Source organism: Benincasa hispida, chromosome 10 (assembly GCF_027475165.1).
Source record: "Benincasa hispida cultivar pf3 chromosome 10, pf3_genome.v1.1, whole genome shotgun sequence".
Lineage (NCBI taxonomy): Eukaryota > Viridiplantae > Streptophyta > Magnoliopsida > Cucurbitales > Cucurbitaceae > Benincasa > Benincasa hispida.
This window is the reverse complement of record NC_143487.1, coordinates 48663157-48690778: the sequence shown is the minus strand read 5'-3', so window position 1 is coordinate 48690778 and position 27622 is coordinate 48663157. Positions and strand designations below refer to the sequence as shown.

The following is a 27622-nucleotide window of genomic DNA, read 5'->3' as shown; positions in this document are numbered from 1 at the left end:
GAAAGGTAAAAAGATAGAAGTTTATATAAAATGAAAGGATTTACCTCTTTTTTTTGTTTTCAGGTGTTGATTTGCTTTGATTTGATTTGATTTGAATTTGTTCAGAAAGTGGCAGCAAACCGAGTTTAGGGCAGATAGTTTGGGCTTCTTCGATTGGATTGATCATCGTTGCAGCAATGCATTATCGGATTCGAAAGATACGAGATCAAAGGATCATCCCTCGCTTGAAAGTTTCGGATACGGGTCGCGTTAAAAAGCTCGAGAGCTTTCCCCATTATGTAGGTAAAGATTATTTACTTGCGTTATTTTCATAATTTACATTAGGGTTGTTTTAAATATACGAACATACATTGGATTAGAAAGTAGCTAAATTTTTTTAAAAGTAACAATTTAGTCCTGAATCTTGAATTATAACAATTTAGTCTCTCAACTTTCAATTCTATAACATCTGTAGCAATTTAGTCTCTAAATTTTATTATGTATATGTAACAGTTGAGTCTTAAGATTTAATGAGATTTTTTACATAAATAAAACAATAAACTAATTAGAAATTCAATATTTTTCTAAAATACAAAGTATACATCATAAAATAATAAAATTGATATTTTATTTTAATAATTTACGTTGGGGACTAAATTGTACTAAATTTTAAAGTACAATACCTACTAAAGTTCAAAGACTAAATTGTTACAAAATTGAAAGTATAAAGATTAAATCGTTACAAACTAAATTTCATGAACTAAATTGTTACTTTTATGAAAATTTAGAAACCAAAAGTGATTTTTAACCTAATTTACTTAGGTTCTTTTTATAATATTTCCTTTTTCTTTTCTTATTGAAATTTTTTAAGAACGTCAAGCCTAAGTTTGTGAACTATGTTGGTAAACTAAATATAACTTAAATTGCAAATATGGTCTGAAAGTTAGAATTTAGTCTTTCAAGTTTATAGTTAGAATTTAGTCTCTAATGAAGGTATATTTATAAAGTTTCATCAAACTATAAAGACTATCTATAAGGTTTTATTAAACTAATGAACTCAATTTTAACTTAATCCTGAAGATTAAATTCTAACTTCTCCTAGTCATGGGATCAAATTATTAATTTAACTTTATAGATGCTATTACATTTTTTCCTCAAATTTTTAGTCAATCCGACCGTAGCCCAAATGATTAAAATGTATTCCAAAGTTCTCACCTTATATTATTTTTTAGCATGACAAAAATCTTCAAAATCTTTAATATGATAAATCACCTTCTAAATTAACTCTTAACTATTGTAATATACACAAACATAAGTATTGTTGCAATTAAATCATCACAATAGAAACTTTTTAACAATCAAAACTAAGGTCCCACTTAGTAACCATTTGATTTTTTGTTTTTGTTTTTTAAAATTAAGTACATTGATTGAATTCTTAACCAAATTCCAAAAATAAAAATTACTTTTTGAAAATTACTTTTTTTTAGTTTTCAAAATTTGGCTTGGTTTTTTAAACCATTGATGAAAAGTAATTAACAAATGAAGAAATTTGGAAGTAGAAGTATTGTTTATCAGTTTAATTTAAAAAAATAAATAAATAAATAAAATGGTCACCAAATGAAACCTAAATTTATAGATTAATTTTTTTCTCAAATTAAGGCATCGGCTCAACGTGAATTTGAAAGTCGAATTTTAATGTTTAATATTATAGTTTTGAATGCCTCTATATTTATTGTACTAAAAAAGTATTATAATTTTGAAATTTTATAGAGATTATATATATATATATATGTGAAAATTGTAATAATTATTTGATGGTAACAATCACTATAATCAGTAATAGGTGTGTTGTGTACATTTAATATTTAAGAGTTCATGTCCGTTCCAATTGAATTTTTGGTTTAGTAATTTTCCCTTTTTCGTGTATTTTTTCACTTTTTTTTTTCTTTTTTGAGAAAGTATAATTTTCCCAATAGTTTCTTTTTGCTTTGACTTTCTCATTTGTTCCAAGTATAATAATTAGAAGTACAGAGATTTGAACTTCCTACTTCGACATGAGTATGGGTCGATTACTTTTGACTTATTCTCATTTTTTAAACTTTGTCATTAAATTTGTGTTCTTAATTAAAAAGAAAAAAAATGTGTTATTGGTACACCAACTTTAATTGATGGTATAAAAATTCCACTCTCTAGTTAATAAACTTAAAGAAAAATAACTAAATCTAAAATATTAACCACAACAAGGAAAATTATTTTAAATGGTAAAACTGTTAAAAATATTTACAAGATATAGCAAAATTTTAGCGCTATCAATGATAGACATTGATAGACACTGATAGACTTCGATCAGTATCTATTAGTGAGATTGATAGACACTGATAGAAAGTCTATCAACGTCTATCATTGATAGTTTTAAAATTTTGTTATATTTTGTAAATATTTTAATTCATTTTTCTATATTTAAAAACAGCTCAACCAACAAACTAATAAATAATTAACTCAAAATTAACTAGAATAATTTTTTTTTTTGTTTCTTTTTGACAATATGTGGGATGAGGAAATCAAATCTCTAACTTCAAGATTGAAAATACAAATACTATGTTAGTTGAGTTATGTTTACTTTGGTAATGTTAACCAAATTAACATAACCTTATATATTAATCTTTCCACATTCGGTAGAATATATTAAGAAGAATTGGTTGAAAAAAAAACTTAGGAACAAGGTATCATTGACTTTTTTCCAAAAAGAGAAAGAAAAAGAAAATTCCATTATGAATGGAACTTTTATATCTTAAACTTCGTGGTGTTTGGCCCAAATAGTTGAAGTTGAGGGAGTAGAGTTGTAAATTTCACACTTTGAAAATATCAATTTTATACTTTATTAACTCCTTACATTATAAGTCTCACAATTTCACGGTTCATAACTCTTCAAACTTCACAACTTCACTCATTGTCCCAAACAAACTTTCCAAAGAGTAGAATTTGCATTGCTTTTTAGAAAAGTTTTTTTAAGATGAGTAGGGGATACCTTTTTTGTTTTGTGAAACTATTCTATAAGCACTTTCAAATGTAAACTAATTAAGTAATTTTTAAATGAGCTTAGTAAGAGATTTATTGTCCGAATCCTCCACCTATTGTACTATATATATATATATAAATATATATATATATATATATATATATATTTCTTACAATGTTATTTCCTCCCCAATTAATCTTGATTTCCACTCGTTGAGTTTTCTATATTTTTCAAGTCCACAGGTGAACGAGAGTGTTATAGTGTTAATATAAAATCAAATTTACCTTGACCTATCAGTTTAAATTTTTGGGTCAACTAGTGATTCAACATTTTATTAATAATTTCATTTATGGTTCTTTTTGTCTACTTTTATTTTCAATTATCAGCAAGGCAAATGGGATTTAAAGATACACATGAATGCCCACATCTTTGCAAGTTGGCTTCTGAGTACATAGCTAAATCAGAAGAATGTGAAGATGATATCTATTCTTTTTTCTCAAGTGAGCTGCATGCAGATTCACTTTTTGTCAAACTTGTGGAAGAGTTTGAGAGATGTATTCTCAGTTATTTTGCATTCCATTGGAACCAAACAGATATTATGATTAGTCAGGTAAAGTGTCGATTAGAGAGGAAGGTGTTTGATAAAATGTTTCATTGAACTTATCATAATGGAGTTTCTTGATTATATAATTTGTGTTTTGTATCTCTTTTTGTGTTTGTTCAGATTTTGAGTTCTGACCACCAGGAGCCAAAAAAGAAGCTCAGAAGCATTGTAATGGCTGCAACCAGGTGGGCATCTCTTGAGACTTGATTATTGTTGAAGTATCTAATATAATTAAATGGGAAAATATCAATTTAAACAATAAACTTTTGTAAGTGTATCAATTATAAGTTTCACACGATATTGGTCGAACGAAATTTGGAGAATAGTGTAGATTATTATACTTATAAAAGTTCAGGGTTTAAATTGATATAACTATTAGCTCAAAGTTTTCCCTAAGTTTAGGGGTATAAATTGATATTTGTCGTAATTAAATTACCGTAACCCATCAACTTAAGCTTTTGGGTTAATTGTTGATTTAACATGGTGCCAGTGCAGAAAAATTGTTCAAGCCTTTGTAGTGTCATTTCTTTCCTAAATAATATTGATTTCTAATTTTAAGTGCTTCTACAAATTTTCAGTACCAGGTAAAGGGGAGTATTGAAATACTGGTGTTAAAGCAAGAATTAAATGACATTAATAGTAGAATTTGAAATATGGAATCCAAGTTTTACTTCAGATTATATCACTACTATGCCTAAAATCTCTAGTTGTAAGGCTCCAAGCTTACAAACACGGTATGGTTTCTTTGTTTTGTTAATACTTTCAAAATCCAAGCTAAGTTTTGAAACCAAAAAATAAAATAAAAATTTGATTTTTTAAAAAAAAATTTGACTAAGAATTCAAAGTTTACTTAGAAAAGATGATAATCATCAAGGATATCACTACTTCTAAAAATCAAGTGATTATCAAACAAATCTGAATCTTTTCAGCTCATCCAAGAACAACCTTCACTTACATCCATATCATTTTTTGTGATATTGTTAGGGAACAGAGGTTTGAGAGGGTAACCAAGAACCTGAAAGTTGCAAGAGTATTTACAACTTTGGTTGAGGAGATGAAAGCAATGGGACTCGCATCCACCGACGACTCTCAATGCACAGAAGTGATGGCTCCAATGGCTCATGCCGACAGAAGTCCGATGCTCCTGTTCATGGGCGGCGGTATGGGGGCGGGGAAGAGTACAGTGCTTAAGGACATTCTCAAAGAGTAAGAATATTCATCTTGGGTTATGAAAATAAAATCAAAATTCATCAGATATAGCTAAGTAAATTTGTACAATATGATATCAAATATATTAATCATATATAATGGCAAATAGAAGAGATGAACTGATATATTATTTTGGATGAAATGTTAACAGGCCATTCTGGGTAGGAGCAGGACCTAATGCAGTTGTAATTGAGGCAGATGCTTTTAAAGAATCAGATGTTATTTATAGAGCTCTTAACTCCACCGGTCATCATCATGACATGCTCCAAACTGCTGAACTGGTATCATTCACATCTAAAATCTTTATTCAAAATCATTCCATGCTTGAGGTCATCTATAAAATTTCCTCATTCTGCTCTCTGTGGGTTTAAGCTCATAAGATAATGGTTTTTTTAATATTACGGAACTGTTTACTTGAAAAGTCATTCCAAACAAGTTCATGGTCTGGAATAAGACACCAAGGTGTGGAGTTCAATCCTGCAACTATGTAGTTTGCTGTTTATTTATACAGTAAGGATCATGGCTTTAATAAAAGACTTAAAAAGAATGAGTTTAATTCATGGTGGCTACATATCTAAGATTTATTATTCTACGAGCTATGCACCAAAATGTTATAGGATCAAGTAGCTTGTTTTGTGAGATTAGTCGAGATGTACGAAAGCTGACCTAAACACTCACATATATAAAAATAATAATAATAAATAAATAAATAAGAATCCTACTGATATTCCTTTCTCATTATTTTCCTAATGAAGGCAAAAGGCATTCTTATGAACCTCTTGTTTCTTTGGGCCATGGGATTAGATCTTGAAATCTGTTATGAGCCAGATATTCTTCAACTTCACTTGTGATCCTTGCTGCATCTTTTTACACCTTTTGATGTTTCAATTTGAAATATATATTTCAAACAGGTGCATCAATCATCCACAGATGCAGCTTCATCGCTTCTAGTGACAGCACTGAATGAAGGACGAGACGTGATCATGGATGGAACATTGTCGTGGGTACCGTTCGTAGTTCAGACAATTACGATGGCTAGGAATGTCCACCGTCGACGTTATCGAATGGGAGCTGGCTATAAGGTTGGTGATGATGGCACTGTAACCGAAAATTATTGGGAACGAATAGAAGATCAAGAACCAGATCAAGTTGGGGGAAAGAGAAGAAAACCATACAGGATTGAACTTGTTGGAGTTGTTTGTGATGCTTATTTAGCTGTCATAAGGGGCATAAGGTACAAATAAAACATTTGAGAATCCAATTTCAGAACTTACTAGATGAGATTTTATTTGGCTTCTATCTTCTTCCTGAGATAATAATTATTGTCTAAAGTTGCATTTTCTGACTTTAAACAGGAGAGCTCTCATGTGTAGAAGAGCTGTAAGAGTAAAATCTCAACTTAAATCCCACAAGAGATTTGCAAATGCATTCTTAACATATTGCCAATATGTTGATAATGCAAGGCTATATTGCACCAATGCTTTGGAAGGCCCACCAAAGGTAACCTTGTCATTTCTCACAAGTTAAAAGGTCAATAAGTTAATAAGTTATTTGGATTGACTTTCTAATTGTCTAATGTTTTTAAATACTTAAAAAGTCAATTTAAACAAGTCGTAAGTTTGGTTCTTTTTTATCTATAACCCTATACATTGGGGTTTGTATCAACTAAAATTTTGAACTAATAATTATATCAATTTAAATCGTAAGTGTATCAATTTTCACCTTCTTCCAGATTTCGTTTGACTAATATCGTGTGAGACTTATTTGGGTCAATTAAACTCCTACAAGTCTTAAATTGATACAAACTTAGGGGTATAAATTGATTCTAATGCTGTGTTTATTGACTTAAAATCCATTTTCTATGTGAAGTTCATTGGATGGAAAGACAAGGACAAGACATTGTTGGTTGATCCAGAAGAAATAAAGTGTCTAAGAACTGTTGGGAGTTTAAATGAAGAAGCAAGCTCCATACATGAACTTTATAAAAAACCAAGTCCTGCTTGTGAAGCTGGATCAGTTTGGAAAGACATTGTGTTATCACCTTCAAGGTTAACCATCCAACAAGAACTCAAATATTGCATCAAGAAAGTTGAAAGTTTGAAATCTTTAGGCAAAAATGGAGCAGCTGAATTTTTAACTTCCTAACTTTTTCAATGATGAAGCTAAGTAGATATCTTCTCTTTCTTTTTTTTTTTTTTTTTTTTCATCTTTTAATTCATCTTGACAACTGAGGGCTAATATTTTTGTTCATGTTGTTGGGATGGATTAATTCAATATAGATGAGGCTTTGTGTAGAACTCTATTTTCAATACAAAATATGAGGAAATCTTAGCAAGATATTTAGAATCTCTATAAATGTTAGAATGTGATGGGCAAAATTTCTTTTCATGAACATTTCATTCTTGTATTGTTTATATATTAGCATGTGTTCTTAATCTAATTTGTTTTCAAGTGAGTTTATGTTATGTTCACTTTGAGGTATTGAATGATGTTATTTACTTTGACATGTTTGAAAAGCTTAACCTGCAAAGATATGCTTTTCTGAACACATTTAGAGCTGGTGGGTTCTGAAACAATAATGAATTGGATGTATTAAAAGGGCAAATCTAGGGAGCATAAGAAGAGAGGCATTTAAAACCATGGCCCTAAAACTTGTCATTCATAGAATATACGGCCTTCTCGTTTGATACTTATTTGAATTTTGAAAATTAAGCCTATAAATATTAAATATTATTTTCATTTATTGATTTTCATGTTTTGTTGTTCATTTTTTTAGGAGTGTTTTCAAAATACAAGCCAAATTTTGAAAACTAAAAAACAATAGTTTTAAAAACTTGTTTTTGTTTGTGGAATTTGGTTAAGAATTCAAATGTTTACATAATGTAGGTGAAAACTACCTTATGAAATTGTGAGAAAGCAAACAGTTTTCAAAAACTATAAACAAAAAATTAAGGTCTCGTTTGGTACCATTTGATAATTTTAGAAAATTAACTCATAAATACCCCTTCCACCTCTAAGTTTTTATTAATGTTTTCAAAAATCATGCCAAGTTTTGAAAACTAAAAAGACATAGCTTTTAAAAACTTATTTTTATTTTAAGACTTTATAACAACTCAACTCTTTTATTTATTTATTTATTTGGATAAAGAAATATTTAATTGATAGTGAAGTTAGAAAAAACCTTAAAACACCTATAGATGATTACAAGAAAATTTGTCAATTGATAACTAAGAAAGGCAAATTATAATGTTTAAAAGAGTGTTTTATTTTGCACCCATGAGAAAGTAGTGAAAGAATATATTCCAAAAACCTATCAAAAGGTCACAAAAAAAGACGTCCATTTCTCTCACCTCATAATATCTAGAAGAAGGTAGCAAAGCCAATCAAATTGTTTTCTTAGTACTATCGAGGAGGACTCAAGATTTAACAGTAAACATTGAGGAGGACTCAAGAAGTCATAACCAATAATCAGAAGTAACTCTAAATCTACACAAGCAAATGATGAGATAGAGATGTCTATTCAATAATCTCCAAATCACTAAGGTTATAACGAAGATGCAAATCTTAAGCATTAGTTGATGGATTCCAAAAATTGGTGATAATGTCCTCTAGACAAAGAGTAGGACGAAAAAGCCTAGGGAAAACAGTAGGGTAGAACTAGTGTTATTATTATTATATGTCAACAACCCCAAAGTACATAAAACTTATGGCAGAACTAGTGTTTACAAACTTAATTTTCAAAAACAAAAATGAGTAACCAGAAGGATCCTAATGGTTATTAAATGGAAGCCTAAAATATTTTGCATTAGATAACCAAAATAATGAAATTTGGGACCATACTTTAAAATATAAAAAGTTAAATAGCCAATATATGAGGAAGGAGAAAACTTTCTTCAACAAACTTGGGTAAATCAAAACCATAGGGAGTTATTTGACTTGGGTTGGTTTCAAAGCAGATAATAAATGACATATTTGGAAGTGAATTTGAAATAGTTAAAAATCACTTTTGCTATGTATAAAATCACTCTCATACTTTTTAAATTAATTTTCAATGATTTAAAGCATTTTTCTAGTGATTGTAAAAATTATAAAAAAAAAAAAAAAATGATTTTGATCATTTCAAATCACTCTCAAGTCCCAAACATCATAATATTTTGGAAGCCAAATCATTATTCTGTTATATTAACTAATGGTCAGTTCTACCAAAGAAACTTTCAAAAACTATTTTCAAAAATTAAAAACCAATTAAAAAAAATAGCAAAATTGGGGGTGCCTTTTGATTTTTGTAAAAAAATGGAAATAATAAGAATTTTGACAAAAGCGTGTCGCGCACATGATATATATTTTTTAATCCCAAATTGCCCCTGGTATGGTTGATTAACAACTTTTTTTAGTATTATATAATATCTATACCGTGAACAAATTCTCTATAGAAATACCGTTGAAACCGTCTATTATAAGATCATTATCAATTATCAATTATCAATAGAAATATGGTATAAACAAAGTTATCGGCCAAGATAGGCGTCAAATTTTTCTCTCATTTTAAAATTTGAATTGGTGATTTCATATCGATTTTGATTTGATTTAACCAATTTTGAAAAATATTCAAAATTAATCCATCTTTAATTTATTTATCATTATTTTGATTTTAATTTATAATATATCTTTAGATTTTACATTATTTTGTTCGTTTTTTATTATTTTAAGTTCGAATTAAATTTTTTTTATCTGATTAGGATTTTACTTAATATTTTATACATATTATCATCTAACAAACTATGTATTTTCATTTAAATTTTATCATTTTTTGTATTTTTTAATCACCTTCTATTCATTATCATCTTATTATATTATTATACTATTAATTTATCTTTTTGACAAACGAATAACTATTCACTTTTGCAATATTGCTATTTTTGCTATGCCTCTAGAATGAGCTAGGCTTCTTTTGTAGGTTTTGTAGTTGATGAAGTTATAAATTGCAATTATTGAAGCTTAAATAAAAATGGAATTATGAATCCAGTATAATGGTAAATAAACAAGCTTCCTTCCTAATTTTTCTCCTACGAATTATATTTGAATTTATATTTTATTATCAAATTAGATTTTATCTAAGTACTTATCAAATTAATTACAATACAAAGATTTCATCATTTTTCTCTCCAATTTATATTTGAATTTATCTTTTATTGTCAACTTTGATTTTATTTAACTAATTTTCGATTTGTTTAAATGTTTGTTACAAAATCAATTGTATCTAAATATTTTTCATTATTTTATACATATTATTATTAAATTAATTTGATTTTTTTTCATATTTTCGATGTTTTAAATTTTTCATATAAAAACACGTAAAAATGGCTTATTGTACTTAAAAAAACAAAACATGTGCGTGTATATATATATATATTGTTCAGTTTATTAATATCATCATCATCATCATTATTGTTTATTAAAATAAGATAACAAAATAATAATAATAATAAATCTCATCTTCTTCATCTTCTTCACTTAGCCACCTCCAAAATCTCTTTTTCTCCTTCTCAATCTCATGTCTGCGATCATTGGTTCAGCAACTCTTTATTGAATTTCATCGTCTTGGCTAGCTTTTGATGAGCACCCTCGCCATGTTGCCGACCTTTTTCACTCCTATACATGTTTTTTGCTTTTGTTTCTACTTTGAACATCGTTTTCAACCATGATGTTCTAGGATTTATAGTATTTAATGTTGGCTTTCAAGATCTTATGAGCAAAATGGCCACATAGAATGAAGATGATGAAACTCTCTACAACTGGTTTGATGTCAAACACAGTCATATTTTCAATAGTCACATCGTCCTTAAGTTGCAATTCCTTCAAATACATACTTGTCAACAACAATTTCCCTGATACAATCAACTTTGCTCTTTCTTCTTTAAAGAAGTCCGTCGTTGTAGATATCCATAAGTTTCTAAAGATCATAATAGGTGATTTTTAATTTTTGCTTCTACAATATTTAGATATGTTTATTAGTGGTTCTAGAATTTTTAGGTACAGTGTATTTGTGTATAATGTATCTTTATATCCTTGTTTGTACTTAATTTTGTTATTTTAGGATAGTTTTGTCTTTACTAATTAGTATTTTCTATTATATAAATTCATTTAGATATTTTTATAATTTTGAAACTTTTTTACTGTTTTTCTAAATGAAACTTTAAAATTTATTATTTCTCTCGTTAGTATTTAAAAATAAAATTGAAATCCTCTAAGTTTTTTTTTTTTTTTTGAAGTACACCAAAAATGTTGCTTTTAAAACATCAACCACCAAATAGAAATTAAAAATATTGTTTTTGTAGTTAACTTTGGAAACTACAAAAGTGTAGTTTCCAAAGTTTTTCTTTTTTTTTTTTTTTTTTTAAAAAAAAAGTAAGTTTAAACCAAAAGTGATTGTTACACAAATAATAGTTTAAAAATTACACATCCAAGGTATAATTTTGAATAAAATATTACATAAAAATAATTAATATATAACTAGACGATGATTCTTATTGATTATTTTAATTAATGATTCTTGGGATATCAAACTTAATCTACACGTTTTTTATGACTATTATAAAAAAAAAAAAAAAAAAAAAAAAAAAAAAAAAAAACTATATAATTACAATAATTGAAGTTAATGAGTTATATGAATCTGAACATAATTTATTGGTTAAAGTATCAATTACCATCTCAAAGATCGATTGTTTTATCTCCACATCACAACTATTAGAACCTAAAAAGAAAATGTATTTTTATTTTTTTTTATTAAAAAGTACCATATTAGTAAATATTTTTTCAGAAGAGCTTTTGAGAAAACAAATATAAAAATTTTTAAAATTAAAGTTACCATTTAAATTCTCAAACAAGAATTCCTAAAACCACAAGGTAAATATGTTGAGAAAATAATTAACCTTTTAAACCAGAATTTAGCACATGCAAACCTTCTTTAAAAAAGAAGAATAGAAAATTAAGAAATTGTCAAACTACGAATTTAGTTACTAAAATTTGAAGTTTGTATCTATTTGGTTCCTTAATTTTTAAAAGTATAAATGAACCCCAAAGTTTCAAATTTTTTAAAATTCATGAATTTACCAATCACATAGTTAAGGGTTTGTTTGGCCTAGTGAATAGAGTTAATAAGTTTGAAGTTAATATGTTAAATTTAAGAAAACTATGTTTGGGGTGCAGAGTTGTAAGATAAAATTTCTTGATAAATGTATACATTTCAATAGTGTTTACTATTGAAATTGAGTTATTTAACACCAATTTATGAAGTCTATGGGCCAAACAAGCCCCTAAAAGTTTATGGTTCTAATTTTAAAAAATTTTGAATTTTGTCAGACATATTAACACGAAGTTGAAAGTTCAACAACTAATTAAACACATAATTGAAAGTTTAGAAACTCATTATACAATTTTGAAAGTCCAATAATCAAATAGACATAAAGTTAAAATAACCAAATAAATATAAACTTCAAAATTTAGGGACTAAACTTAGTTAGGTTTGATGGCATGGATTGTGAAAATGAGGTTACCATGGTTTGGATGGATTTGTATACCCAAAACTATGATTCTATTAGTTAAACGTGACTTAAATTCAAACAAAATTTGGACTTCCGCAACTTATCTCTTTTTTTAAGTACAATGGAGGTGGGAGATTGATAGACAAACTTCTTGGTCGTTAATAAATACTGAATGTCAACTGAGCTACGCATATCGCCCGAAACTTATCTCTTTGTTTATATTTTTTTTTTTACATATATAAATTGCATATTCATAGACCAAACTCAAACTATATATACTTAAAATTTTAAACTCATTCATTTCAACCATTCAAGCACATTGCTATATAAATTAAGGGTTTTCAACTCTCTGCATGAACGCAAACTCAATTCAAACTTCTTGTGAGATGACCCTAAACTCATCAAGAGAAGGAACCAGATATTAAGGGCCCATTTGATAACTTTTCCGTTTCCTGTTTCATGTTTTTGTTTCTTATTTTTCAAGAAATAGACGTGTTTGATAACCGTTCTCATTTCATTTCAACCATTCAAGCACATTGCTATATAAATTTAGGGTTTTTAACTCTCTGCACGAACGCAAACTCAATTCAAACTTCTAGTGAGACGACCCTAAACTCGTCAAGAGAAGGAACTAGATATTAAGGGCTCGTTTGATAACGTTTTCGTTTCCTGTTTCCTATTTCCTGTTTTTGTTTCTCATTTTTCAAGACATAGACTTGTTTGATAACCGTTCTCATTTCTTATTTATAAAATTTGAGAAATGTTCTAAAAAAATGGGAAAATTTTGAGAAAATGGCAAAAAAAGAAAAAAAAAGTTTCTCCCTGTCCTATTTCTGTCTTATATTAACTCTTTCTTTTATTTAACAAAATGCATACTTAGCTTATTGGTAGTTTTACATATCCACAATGTCTTTTCAAGTTCTAAGATGGACACTCTTATTTTGTTTTGTTTTCTTTCTTTTATATCTATTTCCATCCTTCATATTTTATTTATTAATTTTATATTTACAAAAAAAAAAAAAAAAAAAAAAAACTGCAATATTTATGTTGTATTTTAATTTTGAATTTTAAAATTCTCCAATATTTAGATTATATTTTAGTTTTCAATATGTATGTTAATTTTTTTATATTTCAGATTTCAACTCTCAATGCACTTTAATTTATTCTTTGTTTTTTATATTTATTTCCATCTCTTATATTTTATTTATTTTCTTTATTAATTTTGCTGTTTACAAAAATAATTTTGTTATTTATATTTTTATTTTAATTTTAAGATGTAAAATTCTCCCATATTTAGATTTATATATTACTCTAATTTTCAATATGTACACTAATTTATATATATATATATATATATATTTCAACTTAATTATTAAATTTTGCAATATGCATGATTATATATCATCTTAATTATAATATTTTAGTATATCTGAAATAGAGTAAACTTTTACCATATATAAAAATTTTGTCGACTAAGACATTCATTTAGCTTAACTTTAATATTTTACAACCACGACAATTACATAATAATATAATTAAGTTGGATTTGACTTGACATCATTTAAGACAAATGGCTCAAGTTTGATAATGCCGTTCAAATTTGGGCAACATATGAAGAATAGGATACAATTTGTTATTATATTTAGTTTTCAGTGGGACTTACTTGTATTAGATGACAAACTTTTGATAATATCTTTTAATATCTTTTTCGATGTTTGATGAATGACATATCTTCTCTTTTTATATTATATTGTTAAAAAAAAAAACAAGAAACAAGAATCAAGAAATAATTATTAAACAAGTTTTTGTTTCTATTTTTTTTTTTTTAAGAAATGAAAACATGAATAGTTATAAAACATATGTATGTTTCTGATTCTCAAAAGAAAGAAACATGAAACAGAAAACAAGAAACAAAGCATGGAAAATAGAAAACAGAAAACGAAAACGGGACGTAATTTGATAGCAAATTTAATCCAAGAGAGTAATTTGACAGCAACAAGAAAATAAACGATGTTCATCCAATATGACCTATCCGTCGATGAGTCAATAATAGGTTTGGCTTTCATTGAACTAATAATTACGTCGAAAGAGGCAAGAAACATACCCGGATTTCTTCTCTGGATTCAGCAGTTTGAGTGAACAAACTCATGAATCAATAAATTTTTGGTAATAGTTTACATTTTTACATCTCATTCCAAAAATAAAAGGAAAGAAGGATGAATTTATAAAGTCGTCATATGTTTTTGCATTACAAAATTTGACAACCATTTTGTATATATAACATAAATTACCTCAGTAAAGGGCAGCAAGGGAAGATTTATTCACGTAATTGGACTACCAACTTTGGTGATGAACTTCTTGACCAGAAATATTTTCTAGTAAAAGATCGATTCACGACAGCTCTGCAAATTGCTCCTCTCTTCCCATGAATTTGCCACGAAACCGAAAGCTCTATACCGCATCATATGTCCCCCTCAACTAGCATTGCCATTGAGAGAACCGATAGCCTACTTATTCTAACATTTACGAGGAAGTTTTAAAAACGCAGCGGGTTGGATTAAAATGGTGTGGAAGGTCACTGGTTTCAACAGTTCTGATCATCTGCTTATGGTAGCAAAATGCATCCGACATTCCTAAATTGCCTTAATGTTTTTGCATTACCTCTTTAATCCAATGATAGGTTCCCCATGCGAATATTACGCTGCTGATGGCTTATTCCTTTTCTTAGACGTGACTGAAATGAGCTAAACTCTCCTGGTTTTCCACTTAGAGAATCGGAAAGTTTCGGTTGTAACCATCTTCTCAAGGCCAAACCATTTATTCTGATTTTTCCACTTGATCCATTTCCCTGGTATGGAAGTCCAAGTCTTCTCAACAATGCCGCGACTGCTTGTCCAACCCTGTAAGACCATTGTATTCAGGTTATTTTTTGTTTTTTTTTTTTGTTTTTTTTTTTTTTGAAAAATGGATACTGAATTTTTCGTTAAGGAAATGAAAAGAGACTAATGCTCCAAAGTACACATATGCCAATCAAAAGAAACAACTGAAAACTGGATATGGAGAAGAAACAAAAGTACAAAAACGAGAGCAATTAGAAGGAAACAATGAAACTCTCTCAATTCCTATTCAGATCTCGAATAGAGGAACCCTTGAAGCATTGAGATTAATAATATGATCATTTCAATGTGTGGAGAAAAAAGTCACCCCAATATCTTAACAAGCTGAGACTTCTGCTTAGGTGTGAAGATTGTTAAGTTGCATACTATCAGAATGTAAAATAAGGAAGCAAAAGAAACCAAGTTTGATTTCGTAAGTTTCGATCTTTTCACCTTCCCGCAAGGTTAATGGTCTTCTCCCCCTTTGGAGAGAGAATTTGTGTCGTCTCATTCGGCAGTAAGATCATTATGTTTGGTAACCTTGAACCTGAAGGAAAGAAATTTAATCAGAATACAAAACTATTAGCCGTCCCTCATCACCAAGAAGTGTTGAGAAAATCTCATTTTCCAAAATAATAATAATAACTTTCCTTTTAAGTCGATGTTTCATTTAGTTGAATTTCAATTTTACAAAGTATCGTGGTCCCACAAAAATGTAGTTGAATAGTTAACTATTATAAGTCGGATGAGTCCTCTTTTTTTTTTGGGGGGGGGGGGGGGTTGTGAGGCGCGTGGAATCCTTCAAAGGATATGTTCAAATTTAGCCTCCACGTTATGATTTTTGTTTTTTCTCATTTGATGGCCAGTAATACTAAGAAGAATCGAAGTGGTTAAAAATCCTTCAAGTTTGTAACAATCTCATCAAAGAAGTTGAAAACAATATGAAAGAGTTCGCATGATTGTAAAACAACAGCAAATAATAAATGTGTGCATTAGTAATTAGAAGATAAAAGACAAAAATGCGTATGTCATTTACCAGCGGCAAGCCGATGTTTGAGACCTTTCAAAACTGTCAAGAGGTAAACCTGGCAGGATTTGAATAACAATTTCAGTCAAGTATGAGACGATTTGTGAATTGCTTTTCACACACGTTGAACACATTCTACTCAAAAGTTTGTGTTGGTCATGACTAGTGGAAGCAAACGGAAAGATAAAACTGAGAGGATCACCAATACTGATTTAATCCAGAGCATAGCTTGTTAACATCCTTTCATTGTTGGACACAGAATAATGTCTTTTAACGAGCAGAAAAGGACCAATTGAATCAACAAAGAAAAGCAAGCAAGAGAATGGAAAACTTGTGAAAGAAGGGTTCAAAGGAATAGGAGAGACAAGAGGTAGTTATTCTCCGCCAAAGTGAACTTAGCTCAATGGTAATTGGCATGATCTTCCTCTTTGAAATTTGAGATTTGATCCCAATCCCCAGTTATTGTACTCAAAAGAAATTTCAAAATTAAAATGTTACTTTTTACAATGCGAGAATTAGTTCATTCCTAAGTCCTAACACAAAGTTAAATACAGCTAAGTATAATTATATCTAGTCAGTACCGATTCCAAAAGGTTAAATAATTTCGGAACACATCATTGAATTAGTAATTTCATCAACATCGTACAATACATGAAGTGTCGATTATCTCGCAATTAAATCATAACTATTAGTCTGTTAGCTCCAATTTTGCTAGGTGAAAAAAAATGTTACCTCAGCTGTATGAATGTGCAACTCCTTGACGTCTACAACAATAGGATTTCCTTTGAGGGATACAAATGGAGCAACTCCAAGTGAAGCAGCTTCCTATATTTTGTTGGGGGTAAATATAAAAAGAAAATCAGATCTTTCAAACGATTTAAGAATTTGAAATTTTTCAGTAAGATTATGGAACCAGCTTCATATTTGCACAGACCTCCAACAGTGAAAATGCGCGAGGGTCATATTCACCAAAGCCATCTATCAAGGAGCAGAGATTTGAAGATCTTGATGAGTCAACACTTACTCCTATGTTTTCTATAAGTCTACTTTTTAAGACGGGATCATAAGGAATCTGCAAGCACCCCAAAACTTGAGATAAAACTTCAATGCTTGGAACAATTCCGGCTGCAATTATTTCCCGGTACACCATTAAGGCCTGTGTTGTCCTGACGAAAAAATATTTTGAATGGTGAATAATCTCACAAGTTACACTATAGTATCATAGGTAGTGGTTTATGATTGTTAATATTAAAGTACCATAAAATGATTAAATAAGAACTCTACATGATATTTTCAGTAAACTACAAAAAAAATCCTAGTAAATGAATTTCAAAAGTTGAAGACTCATACCACTCACTATCGACTTGAGGCAGTTTAGAGTCAAGTGACAAAAGTGGTCTATCAAGGGCAGAGGGTTCTGAAATTCTTCGTAAGCACATGCCTTTGAAAAGATTAGATTACAGAAGAGTCAAAAATATAAAAAGGCTAACCAATTAACTCGAGATAAGAGTAATCTATCAAGGGCAGAAGGAACATTTCTACATAAGCACATACATGCCTTTGAAAAGATCAGACTAAATATAAGTTGAAAATGCGAAAAGAAAACTAACCAATTCAAAGTAATTTTTCAAAAGATATAAGCCAGAAAATATTCTTGAAACTCAGAAATGTAGGGCATCAGAATCAGAGACGGAAGTAGTTAAAATTCATGATAAGTTGTTTTCTTTACAAACAGGAAAAATCCATCTGAAAGAAAAACGCATTGTTATTTGTAAACAGTTGGTCAGCAGACAATATGTAACAATTAGGAAATTATAAAACAAAAAAGACGTGTATCTTTAATGATAAAAAACAGGTGTAGACAATTGAATTCTATCGACTTACCAATTATGCACCTATACATAGTTAAGGTTGGCACTATCCCGTCCTCTTTGGCTTGAGAGAGGAGCATGAGGGCAATTTCTAAATCATCATTCCTACAAACAATTGAGAAAAGGATGCTAGTGAGAATAAGGATTAAATTAATGTTGTTGATACAAAACGAAGCCAGTTGTATTTACCTTTCACTCGCTGCTGTAAGTATGGAGTATGTAATATTGTTCGGGGAGAGTCCTAATCCCTTCATTTCAGTTAGAATATCCATAGCCATTTGTAGTTGTTCCCCATCACCTGTAGGTGACATTCTAATGTTATCTTATAGAGGCAATGCATATTATTTTAATTGTATATGACAAATGTTAGTTATAATCAGCGAAGTTGAAGTGTATATGCATTGAATGTTTCACATCTCATTAATTGACATTTGATTTGTTGCTTCTTAGAACTCAAGGACTTAATTGTACAACCTATAGAACAAATCCCATTCAAGTAAAGACGTGATTTTGTTGCTTCTCAAACCAAATCTCTCAATTTGTGAGAAATGTTGGTGAAATAACTTCCCTTATATGTTCATCTTCATGACATAACAATCACACGTAATGACCAATCATACATTGATACTATTTCTCAACTGCACAAACTGATATGACTGATCTTGGTTCCGTGAGGTACTTATGAGCTTGGAAAGTCCAATGTAATAAAGCTAGTACTTTTGTGTCTCAATTAAATATGCTCATGAGATTCTATCTTGATTTGATCTGACTAGTGCAGACCCATGTAAGACACTCTTCCCAAGACCACAGTCAACTCCTCCAAGTTGTTTGCTGTCGAGGAAGCTAGATCTTGCAGGGAATCGTTGGTGCATTATGTAGCTTAACCTTCGTAAGACTAGCCACTTCTTCTGCTGTAGGAAGAGTTTCACAGTAAAAGCATGCCTCTGCTTTTACCTGGTTTATCATTGTTAAATGGATTCTATTGATATCTATGGAGCACACTGAATTCTGAGTTTTTATTCTAAAAGTTCTAATCAAATTTCTCAAGTTCAAAACACTTTTAGATTCAAACTGGGCTGAGGATCACAAAGATTCATCATTTATCACTGAGTTCATAGTTTTCTTACGCTCTAATCCAGTTCCCTGGTCTACCTAGAGTCACATACCATTCATTCCTAGAAGCTCAAGTGAAACTGAATTCAGGACGTAGCTGCCACTGTTGATGAATGGTAATGACTTTGGCAGACTCTACAGGTGTTTACACCTCTGACCACCTACCCCTCTCTATCCAACTAGCATGATATTTCCTTCCCCATGAGAACTTTTTGTTCATGCATAAACCGTGTTAAAAAAACACATTTCTTGTCCCTCTGTCACTCTTGTAATATTTTGTTCTACTATAACTTCATTACCATTTAGTTTCTATATTTTTCATAAATATAATAAAACTAGAAATTTATTTTAACAAAGAGGATTTTATTTTAGGATACCAGAGCAGAAAAAGTAATTACCTGAGGCTTATGATTAAAAATGATAAATCATAACTAACTTCCATCAGAATATCGAGAATAGAAGGTAGCAAAAAAGGGACATACACAGTGCAGTTATTAGTGCATTCACAGTTGATACAGTTAGCCTCAATTTCATAGACTTGAGATCCTCATACAGTGCCAACGCCTTCTGCCAGTTTTTAGCCTGAAACAATGATTGGGAAGTTTTTTTATTGTCACACTTAATTCTGTAACACACACACACACAAAATAAAAGAAAACCATACTCAATTTCACTCCATGGTGAAAAGTAAGAGCCTTAAGTTAAAATACGTTGGCGCCAAGACAGCACAGATGCTTCCATAAATAAAACTATTAGATAAACATGGACTTCCATCTCAAAATCAATTGGCGAAGAGAGGAGTAACCCCATGTATCTCTATTATTCTAATGTGAGATCCTCAACATGTCCCTTTAAGATGGTGTCTCTTTGTGTTCATCATTTTTTTATCAGATCCCAGTTTTCTTTTTTTGACCAAATGCTCGTTTGGGTTCATGGGCTCTGATATCATATTAAGATAAGCATGGGGTTCTATCTCAAAACTAATTGGTAATGAGAGGAGTAATCATGTATATCATAAAGATAGTGAGTTCTCTACATTTTTCCAACGTGAGATCCTCGAAAAAACAGTTACAAGTGATGAGCCATACTCCGTCAAAATACACTTTGTACATTCATATCACTAACCAGTATCAGATTTGGAAAAAAATATGATTGTAAGAACCTAAAAATGAAGTTTTTGAAGTCAGGATAGAACTCGTAATGTTTAGTACTTCATAGAAATTTATAAAAATAATAAAAATCAATACAGACTATCTAAACACAACAAAACAAAGAACTAAGCACATTTAACATACGCACATTGCTACAGGCACCCATCAACGAACTATATGACACAATGCCAACACGTATCCCTAGTGTCTTGGCTTCTCCTAAGATTTCAAAGGCAGCATCCAGCTTACCAGCATGGCCTGCAACATCTATTAATGCACTGAGAAAAATCTGCATGAAATATAAAATATGAGAATTAGCACCCCCGTGTATGAATAAAAAAGCAGCTGATATAACAGCACACACACAAGACCGTCCAAAAACTTAAAAGAATTCTTTCTTTTAACTTTCCCACATGTTATGGCCGGATCAAGTTGTTTAATAATCTGAAACCACTCTTAATAAACATTCAAAAAGAAAGATACCCAGACCCTAACTTATTGTCTCTATTCTGAATCATCCTTGATCCAAACAAGATGTACTTAAATCCATCAAAATAACATACCTCATCAGGTTGTACTCCTTTCCTGGTCATTTCTTGATACACATTGGAAGCAAAGTCCCAATCGCAAGATTGACTGCAACAATTAACAGCAATGGTGTAAACCTCTGGTGTGCCCTTAATCTTATAATCATGGATCATCTTGTACACTTCTCTTGCTCGATCAACCTATAGGAAATGCATGATTTTTCTGTTCTTAAAACTCACATCAACGACCTAACTGGAGAGAGAGAGGAGAAATGAATGACAGCAAGAAACCTTCAGATTTAATGAAAACATACCTGACCAGCATTTGCACATGCCTTCATCAGAGCACCAATTGTAATATGATCAGGCTCTATTGGATGTAACTCAGCTCCCATTTCTGCCAGCACATCAAAAGCACGATCCACCGCTCCCGACTGACCACATGCAGTGATAAGTGCATTGAATACAACTCTGTCTGGCTTCACGTTCTACTGCACAGAATATCTTATCAGCAAGAATTCTTATTATTGTTAGAATACAACTTGAACATTCAGCCTTTTGACAGAATATGATGCATGCCCTTGTTTGCACATCCATATATACAAGTAACACATAAGCCCAGATAAAATGAGGAAAAAAGGAAGGGCTAGATTGTGGTCATACCTTTGACCTCATTATTCCATAGACGCCAAATGCCTTTGCCACTTGACCTGCTCTTGCACAACCATCAATAAGTGCCCCATATGTGTGAACATTAGGTTCCACTCCAGCATTAACCATTCGGTGAAATACCTAGAAGCAATAAGCTCAGACAATGCAATGAAAACAGGAACCTCATATTGAAAAATAAAAACCTTTCATTCAAGTTTTCAACAAATGAAAGAGGAGAAATAATTTCAAAGCATGTTCTGTAATTTTGAAGAAGGAAAAGTAAAAAATAAATAATAAATTGATGTTAGGTACTAGAGGAAGTAGTTAAATGTCAGATGAACCAATTATAAAAAAAAATGTCTAGCAGAATTTCAGACTGACAGGAAAAACAAAGGATGCTTCAACTGTTATAGTTAAAAGTAATGAAAAACTCAGTATATTTTCTTTCCAAGTATAATTAAGTTAAACGGATAAATAAATAACAGGAGGTAAAACATTTTTACCAAATTCAATTGTTCAAGATGACGTATCAATAAATCAATCGAAGCTTCATTACATGTAAGAAATGTGTATTGAAAGTACATTAAGAAAATCCCAATGAGATAGTCTAAGCATTAGTGAAACCTAAGAACAGGTAACCAAAATGAAAGAAACCATACTTCAAACATTGCATCCACTTTTCCACTTTTGCCACATGTTGAGATTAAAGTAGTGTATAGTTTGCAATCTGCTTTCATTCCAGCCTCCTGGACAAGCCGCACAACTTGAAAAGCTCCTAAATTTACAATGCATAAATTATGCACCCTAAAAGAATGATGGTTGTAAATAGTAAAAGACTGAGATTGTTTCCAGACAGAAGGAGTTAGATGATGGTAAATAGTACATTAACTTACTGTCAGAATCTTGAGAACTTGCACATACAGACATGAGCATATTAAATGTACTCAATGTGGGGTTTGGAATAAGTGCGGTGTACTGGAAAGCTTCCTGAACAGCCTTTTTACTCTTGCAAATATTGAAAAACTTTCCATGATAAATCTACAGCCGGAAAACTCGTTAAATTAGTTGTAATTCAGAGAAGTCGTAAGAAATTGATGGTAAAAAGGTTGTACACATTTTACCTTATTCATATCCAATAAGCCTTCTCTTTCCATATCTTGAAGTATTTTGATACAATCATGCAACCTGAGAAACCACAAATAAGAAATAAGTTACAACGATTTTCAGAAATAGTTTAACACAAATCAATGCAGACTTCTACCATGATTGGGGAGTGAGGGGTGTCCTGGAGATATTTTTCCCCCCTATTTTCATTCATTTAAAATTAACTTTAACATAAATCGTCAACCAAACAACATGATACAGCAGAGGAGAAATATTGACTGCACAATACATGAAAATGAGAAACAAACTTACCTTCCACCTTTCAGGCATTGATTATATGATTTATATTGATCTACATGAAGATTTTTGTAATGAACATGTTTCCCATTTGGATAGGGTAACCCATTCACAAGTTTTCCTTTATGCAGACTGGGTGCTTTTCTTTCCCCATGTCTTGAAATATTGTTGCCTCCTCCAGATTTTTTTATGTTTCCTGAAGAACCTTCCTTATATCTTGCATCAGGTACTTTCCTTTGAACATACCCTGAGTTGTAAAAACATTCGCTACTGAACTGGAATATGGAATGAGGAGATGCAAAAGATTTTAAGGAAATAATGTTGGCATACAAGAAAGAAAATCACATTTGCTGCCTATTCAAAGAAACAAGGTAAAACTATCATGATCCTCTTGAAGCCACTACCTGCAACTGGAAGAGAATCCTCTAACACTAATTCTGCTACTCCAGAGACACCATTAATCATCACTGAAGAAAATTTTTGGTTGTATAGATGTGAAGTATGCAAAGAAGTTGCCGATTGATTACTTGACTTTGTATCTTCATAGAACATGTAAATATCTTCTCTACCTGGTTCTTCAATTTGAGAGTTGGAACTAGTTAATTTTTCCTCTTTTAGAAGCTCACCCTCTGCTTTGAAATGTTGAGTCACTTGATCATATACACTATATGAAGGACCAGCAACAGGTGGAAGCTCAGTTGTATCAACCACAACAGGCAATTCAGAGTGGGATTTGACATGAGATCCATTCAGTTTTAAATCAGTCATGTCATTGGCAAAAATAAGAGGCTGCAGGACGCCAGATTCGAATATATCAGAAAGAAGAGAAGGATCTGTTGCTTCGCTGTCATCTGAAAACAGAGAATTGCTATCCTTAGAAGTCGTAACTTCAGAAATAGATGGCTGCAATGTTTCGGTGATGTTGGCCTCATGTGATAGACCAGATTTTTGAAGCTGCAGAACAGTCTCTTCTTCCACAGAATAACCTTTCTCTTCAGCTCTATCCTTTATGGCAATGTTCTGCTCTAAAAAGTCGCCATGGTGATCCCTAAAGCCCATTATCTGACCGTCAACAGACCAGTTGATGCCTCTACCTAGTTGAGATAAGGCAAGCTTTGGAGATTGGGAACGCTGTGATTGGTACAAGATCCAGAGAAGATGTTATCTCCACAATACAATGACAGATAAATCAATCAAACGAACGAAGTTGTTGAGCCCATGAAAATCCCAGACGTGAATTTACATTCATATTTTATACATGAGACTTCAAATACCACGATGTGCTCCAAAATTAATGGACTAAATATTATAAAAATTCCATGACATAAATAAAAGCATCTTCCAAAAATGAAATTAAGGATTCAATAAATTGCAAATAAAGATATCTCAATTATCAAATATTAGGAACGGTGACGTGCTGTTAAGTTCATCAAACAACAATATAAATTAGCTTCCCAGCGAAATGCTGCTTTGAGTTCGATATAATCCTCAGTAAATTTTCAACTGCACAGCCATGGTTGCAGCTATTACATTGATCTATCTCTCAATCAACTGAATTATCCTAATTATACCTCTCCTACAAGAAAATACGACTTAAAAAGAAAGAATCAATGCGAGTCGAGATAGAAAACAAGAATCATTCTCTTGAACCTTGACAGTAGTGTCCATTCATTTTCCTAATGCATCAACGAAAAAGAAGAAAAAAGAAACATGTACCAAATTGCGAACAAGAAAACAACAATAACAAAGTAAGTCTAAATCGATATTTCCACCATACCTCAACCGCATTCTTCTTCCTCCTATTGAAGTTCATGTAGATGAAGGAGACAGCGGAGAAAGTAACGACAGCAACAACGATGAGAACCGGATTCGAACTGAACGTAGCTCGGAAAATGCACCTGGGAGACTGAACAAGCAGGCCAACCTTTCTGCACCTTCGTCGAGAGCGCAGGCCATCAGGAGGACGGAGATTGTGGCCACAGCCAAGGAATTGACGGCGGACGAAGCGGAGGCGAGAGTAGGAGAAGGAGGAAGAAGAATTGAGAGGAAGACATGGATTGAAGGTGAGTGATTGAGGCTTGGAAGAGAAGACGACCTCCATGGAAGAATGAAACAGAGAGAGAGTTTGAGAAATGGAATGGCTGAATTGAATTGAGGATAGAGAGAGAGAGAGAGAGAGAGGTCGTTGTGTGAGACTCTGTACCAGTGGTAGTATTCAGCTTGCTTTCGCTTGGTTGGTTTTTTTTGGCTGATCCACTACCTGCTGACGTGGAATTTTATTATTATTTTTGCTTTTTTTGGAAATTGAAATACGAAAAAAATTTGGGTGCTCCCATTTTTCATACTATCGTGCTAGCACCCGATAAAAATGTTTCATCTGGTAAGATGTTTTTTAAAAAATAGTTGAATTTTATTAATTTTATTTTAGTGTATAAGGAAGAGGAAAGCAAAATAGTTTGATTTTATTAATTTTATTTTTAGTGTATAAGGAAGAGGAAAGCATGAAATTGGACATTATCCTTAAAATATCATTTTCATCGGTCTACTTTTAACTTACCTTCTATTTCAGTTGATGTACTTTCAATTATCAAATTTTGATCACAATTCTTTTTTTATAAATCTTAATTAAGTTCTTGTATTTTCAGTAAAATCTAAATTTAATTATTCAAAATTAATCGTTATTAAAATTGATCAAATAGTAATTATAATTTAGTGTGAAAGAGAACTTAGCTCAAATAGTCTTTCTCCATAGAGGTTTTATTGGATTGATATGACAATTCTAGAGGGGTGAATAAGGTTTAATTAAACTTTTTTTTAAATTAACCTAATTAAACTAATTAATACACTTTTTATAAATAATAAGAAAAATTCAATTTATACAACAAATAAGATGACAAAAATATGATAATTTAATTCTATCAAATTTTAGCAAATAAATAAGAACAAACTAAAACATATAATAAATTGCTTAAAATTAATTGCAAAAATAAAAAGGAAAGAGTTAGAGAAGAAGACACCGTAATTTTTATAGTGGTTCGATCAAACTCGACCTACTTCACTCCCAAAGTGCCTCTTGAAAATTTGAATAAAATCTTTCCAACTTTTTTCACGGATTAAAGCCCAACCGTTACACCACCGCTTCTTTTACGAGTTCAAGAGCAAACCCGATCCTTTCCACGGTTTAGGATCAAACCGTTACAAATGTTGAAATTTTTTAATAACATAATACAACTCTCACTAGAGTGGATTTACACGTTTAAGCACTCAACAAGTTTATCCTCACAATACAATAACACTCTCTCAAGAATAAGATGGAAAAAAATGGAAACTTAGAGAGAGCAACAATGGAACTTTTGAGTTTTGGAGAATTATGAAATGTAAAATTTGTTATCAATTGTGGAGATTTTAAACTAAACTAGTCGTTAAATACAAACAAAATATAATATTAAATTCTTTTTCTTTTGAAATTCATTTTCTTTTTAAAATTAATCCAAAAAATAAAAAAACATACCATGTGTCAAAAACTAGCCGTTAGACACAAACATAAAATAATATTAAATTCATTTTTCTTTTAATTCATTTTCTTTTTAAATTCATTCTTTTTAAAATCAATCCAAAAATAAAAAACATATCATGTGTAAAAAACTAGCTGTTAGACACAAACATAAAATAATATTAAAGTTATTTTTCTTTTAAATTTCTTTTAAATTTCAATTTTTTTAATTTTAAATCAATCCAAAAATCAAAAGTCCATCATATGTTAATCTCTTAATGATCCACTATTCAACTAATATGCTGTCACATGTCTACGTGCAGATGGTCTGGTTATGCCACGTCATTCACCACAATATTTTCTCTATAGATTTGTTTCGGTTATATCGTCTCAGCTCCAATTTGAGTGATTCAAAAGGTGTTGGAATCGTTGTTCTAACCTCTACGCTATGGACATATTAAAACACTAAGATTTTCAGTAATTAAAAATTGAGTTTGTTATCATCAAAATATTGATTAATTAATTAATTAAAATTAATTAATTTGAGATTAAGGGCCAAAAAGCCAACAAATTTAAGGTTCGATTTCTCATCCCTACAACTATACTAAAAAGAGATCATTTTTAAAATATAGATATCGACGAATATTTATGTAAGTCAAAAAATTTATAAAAATTATTTAGATTAAGTGCATGTTTGGACGTAATTTTAAAAATATTAAAATCACTTTTGACATATTCAAATCACTAAAAAACACACGTTTAATCATCTAAAATCAATCTAATGTTTCATTTTACACTTATAAATGCAACTTTCATACTATTAAAATTAGTTTTGAATATTAAAAGCATTTTTTGAAGTGATGTTGAAAATGACAAATATGATTTTAATTATTTTAAAATGCTCTCATACATGTCATAAGTGATAGATAATGTTGCTAGAATTTATATTTTATTGAACTGAATATACAACAAAGTTTCAAAGTATCGATGTCGATAGAAATATTGAGGTCCCGATATAGTGAAAATGTGGATGGAAATATCGATATCGATGGAAATTTCATAAAAAAATTATTAAGATTGATCGAAATTGTTATGACTAATTAACGAAATTTTGATAGTGGCTTAATTAGACTATAATTGACCATTTATAATCACAA

General features: G+C 30.5%; 2 protein-coding genes across 5 annotated transcripts; one reads left to right on the top strand and one right to left on the bottom strand.

Annotated features, from left to right (window-relative positions):
• The first annotated feature begins 148 nt into the window (after positions 1–148).
• Positions 149–7157, top strand: LOC120088136 (calmodulin calcium-dependent NAD kinase-like). 2 transcript variants are annotated; one of them, XM_039045225.2, is made up of 8 exons: positions 149–282; positions 3385–3608; positions 3723–3787; positions 4587–4808; positions 4963–5092; positions 5723–6045; positions 6167–6311; positions 6681–7157. In XM_039045225.2, the coding sequence occupies exons 1-8, from the start codon at positions 177–179 to the stop codon at positions 6954–6956; spliced, it is 1491 nt and encodes a 496-aa protein (XP_038901153.2). In that variant the 5' UTR covers positions 149–176; the 3' UTR covers positions 6957–7157. The 2 variants fall into 2 exon arrangements, with proteins under 2 accessions (XP_038901153.2, XP_038901154.1); XM_039045226.2 differs by having other exon boundaries at positions 159–278.
• Positions 7158–14485: 7328 nt separating this feature from the next.
• Positions 14486–25189, bottom strand: MRL1 (Pentatricopeptide repeat (PPR) superfamily protein). Of its 3 annotated transcripts, XM_090305896.1 has the most exons (20): positions 24750–25185; positions 23542–24103; positions 23377–23439; positions 22988–23219; positions 22693–22756; positions 22465–22609; positions 22231–22346; positions 21584–21712; positions 21235–21408; positions 20957–21121; positions 20542–20682; positions 19725–19824; positions 18319–18427; positions 18143–18234; positions 17609–17699; positions 17193–17424; positions 16991–17083; positions 16268–16316; positions 15685–15778; positions 14486–15255 (listed from the first exon to the last, which is right to left on the bottom strand). In XM_090305896.1, exons 1-20 carry the CDS (start codon positions 25071–25073, stop codon positions 15021–15023), a joined length of 3210 nt encoding a protein of 1069 aa, XP_090162022.1. In that variant the 5' UTR covers positions 25074–25185; the 3' UTR covers positions 14486–15020. The 3 variants fall into 3 exon arrangements, with proteins under 3 accessions (XP_090162022.1, XP_038901395.1, XP_038901397.1); XM_039045467.2 differs by having other exon boundaries at positions 23377–24103; positions 24750–25189; XM_039045469.2 differs by lacking the exon at positions 23377–23439.
• Positions 25190–27622: the final 2433 nt, after the last annotated feature.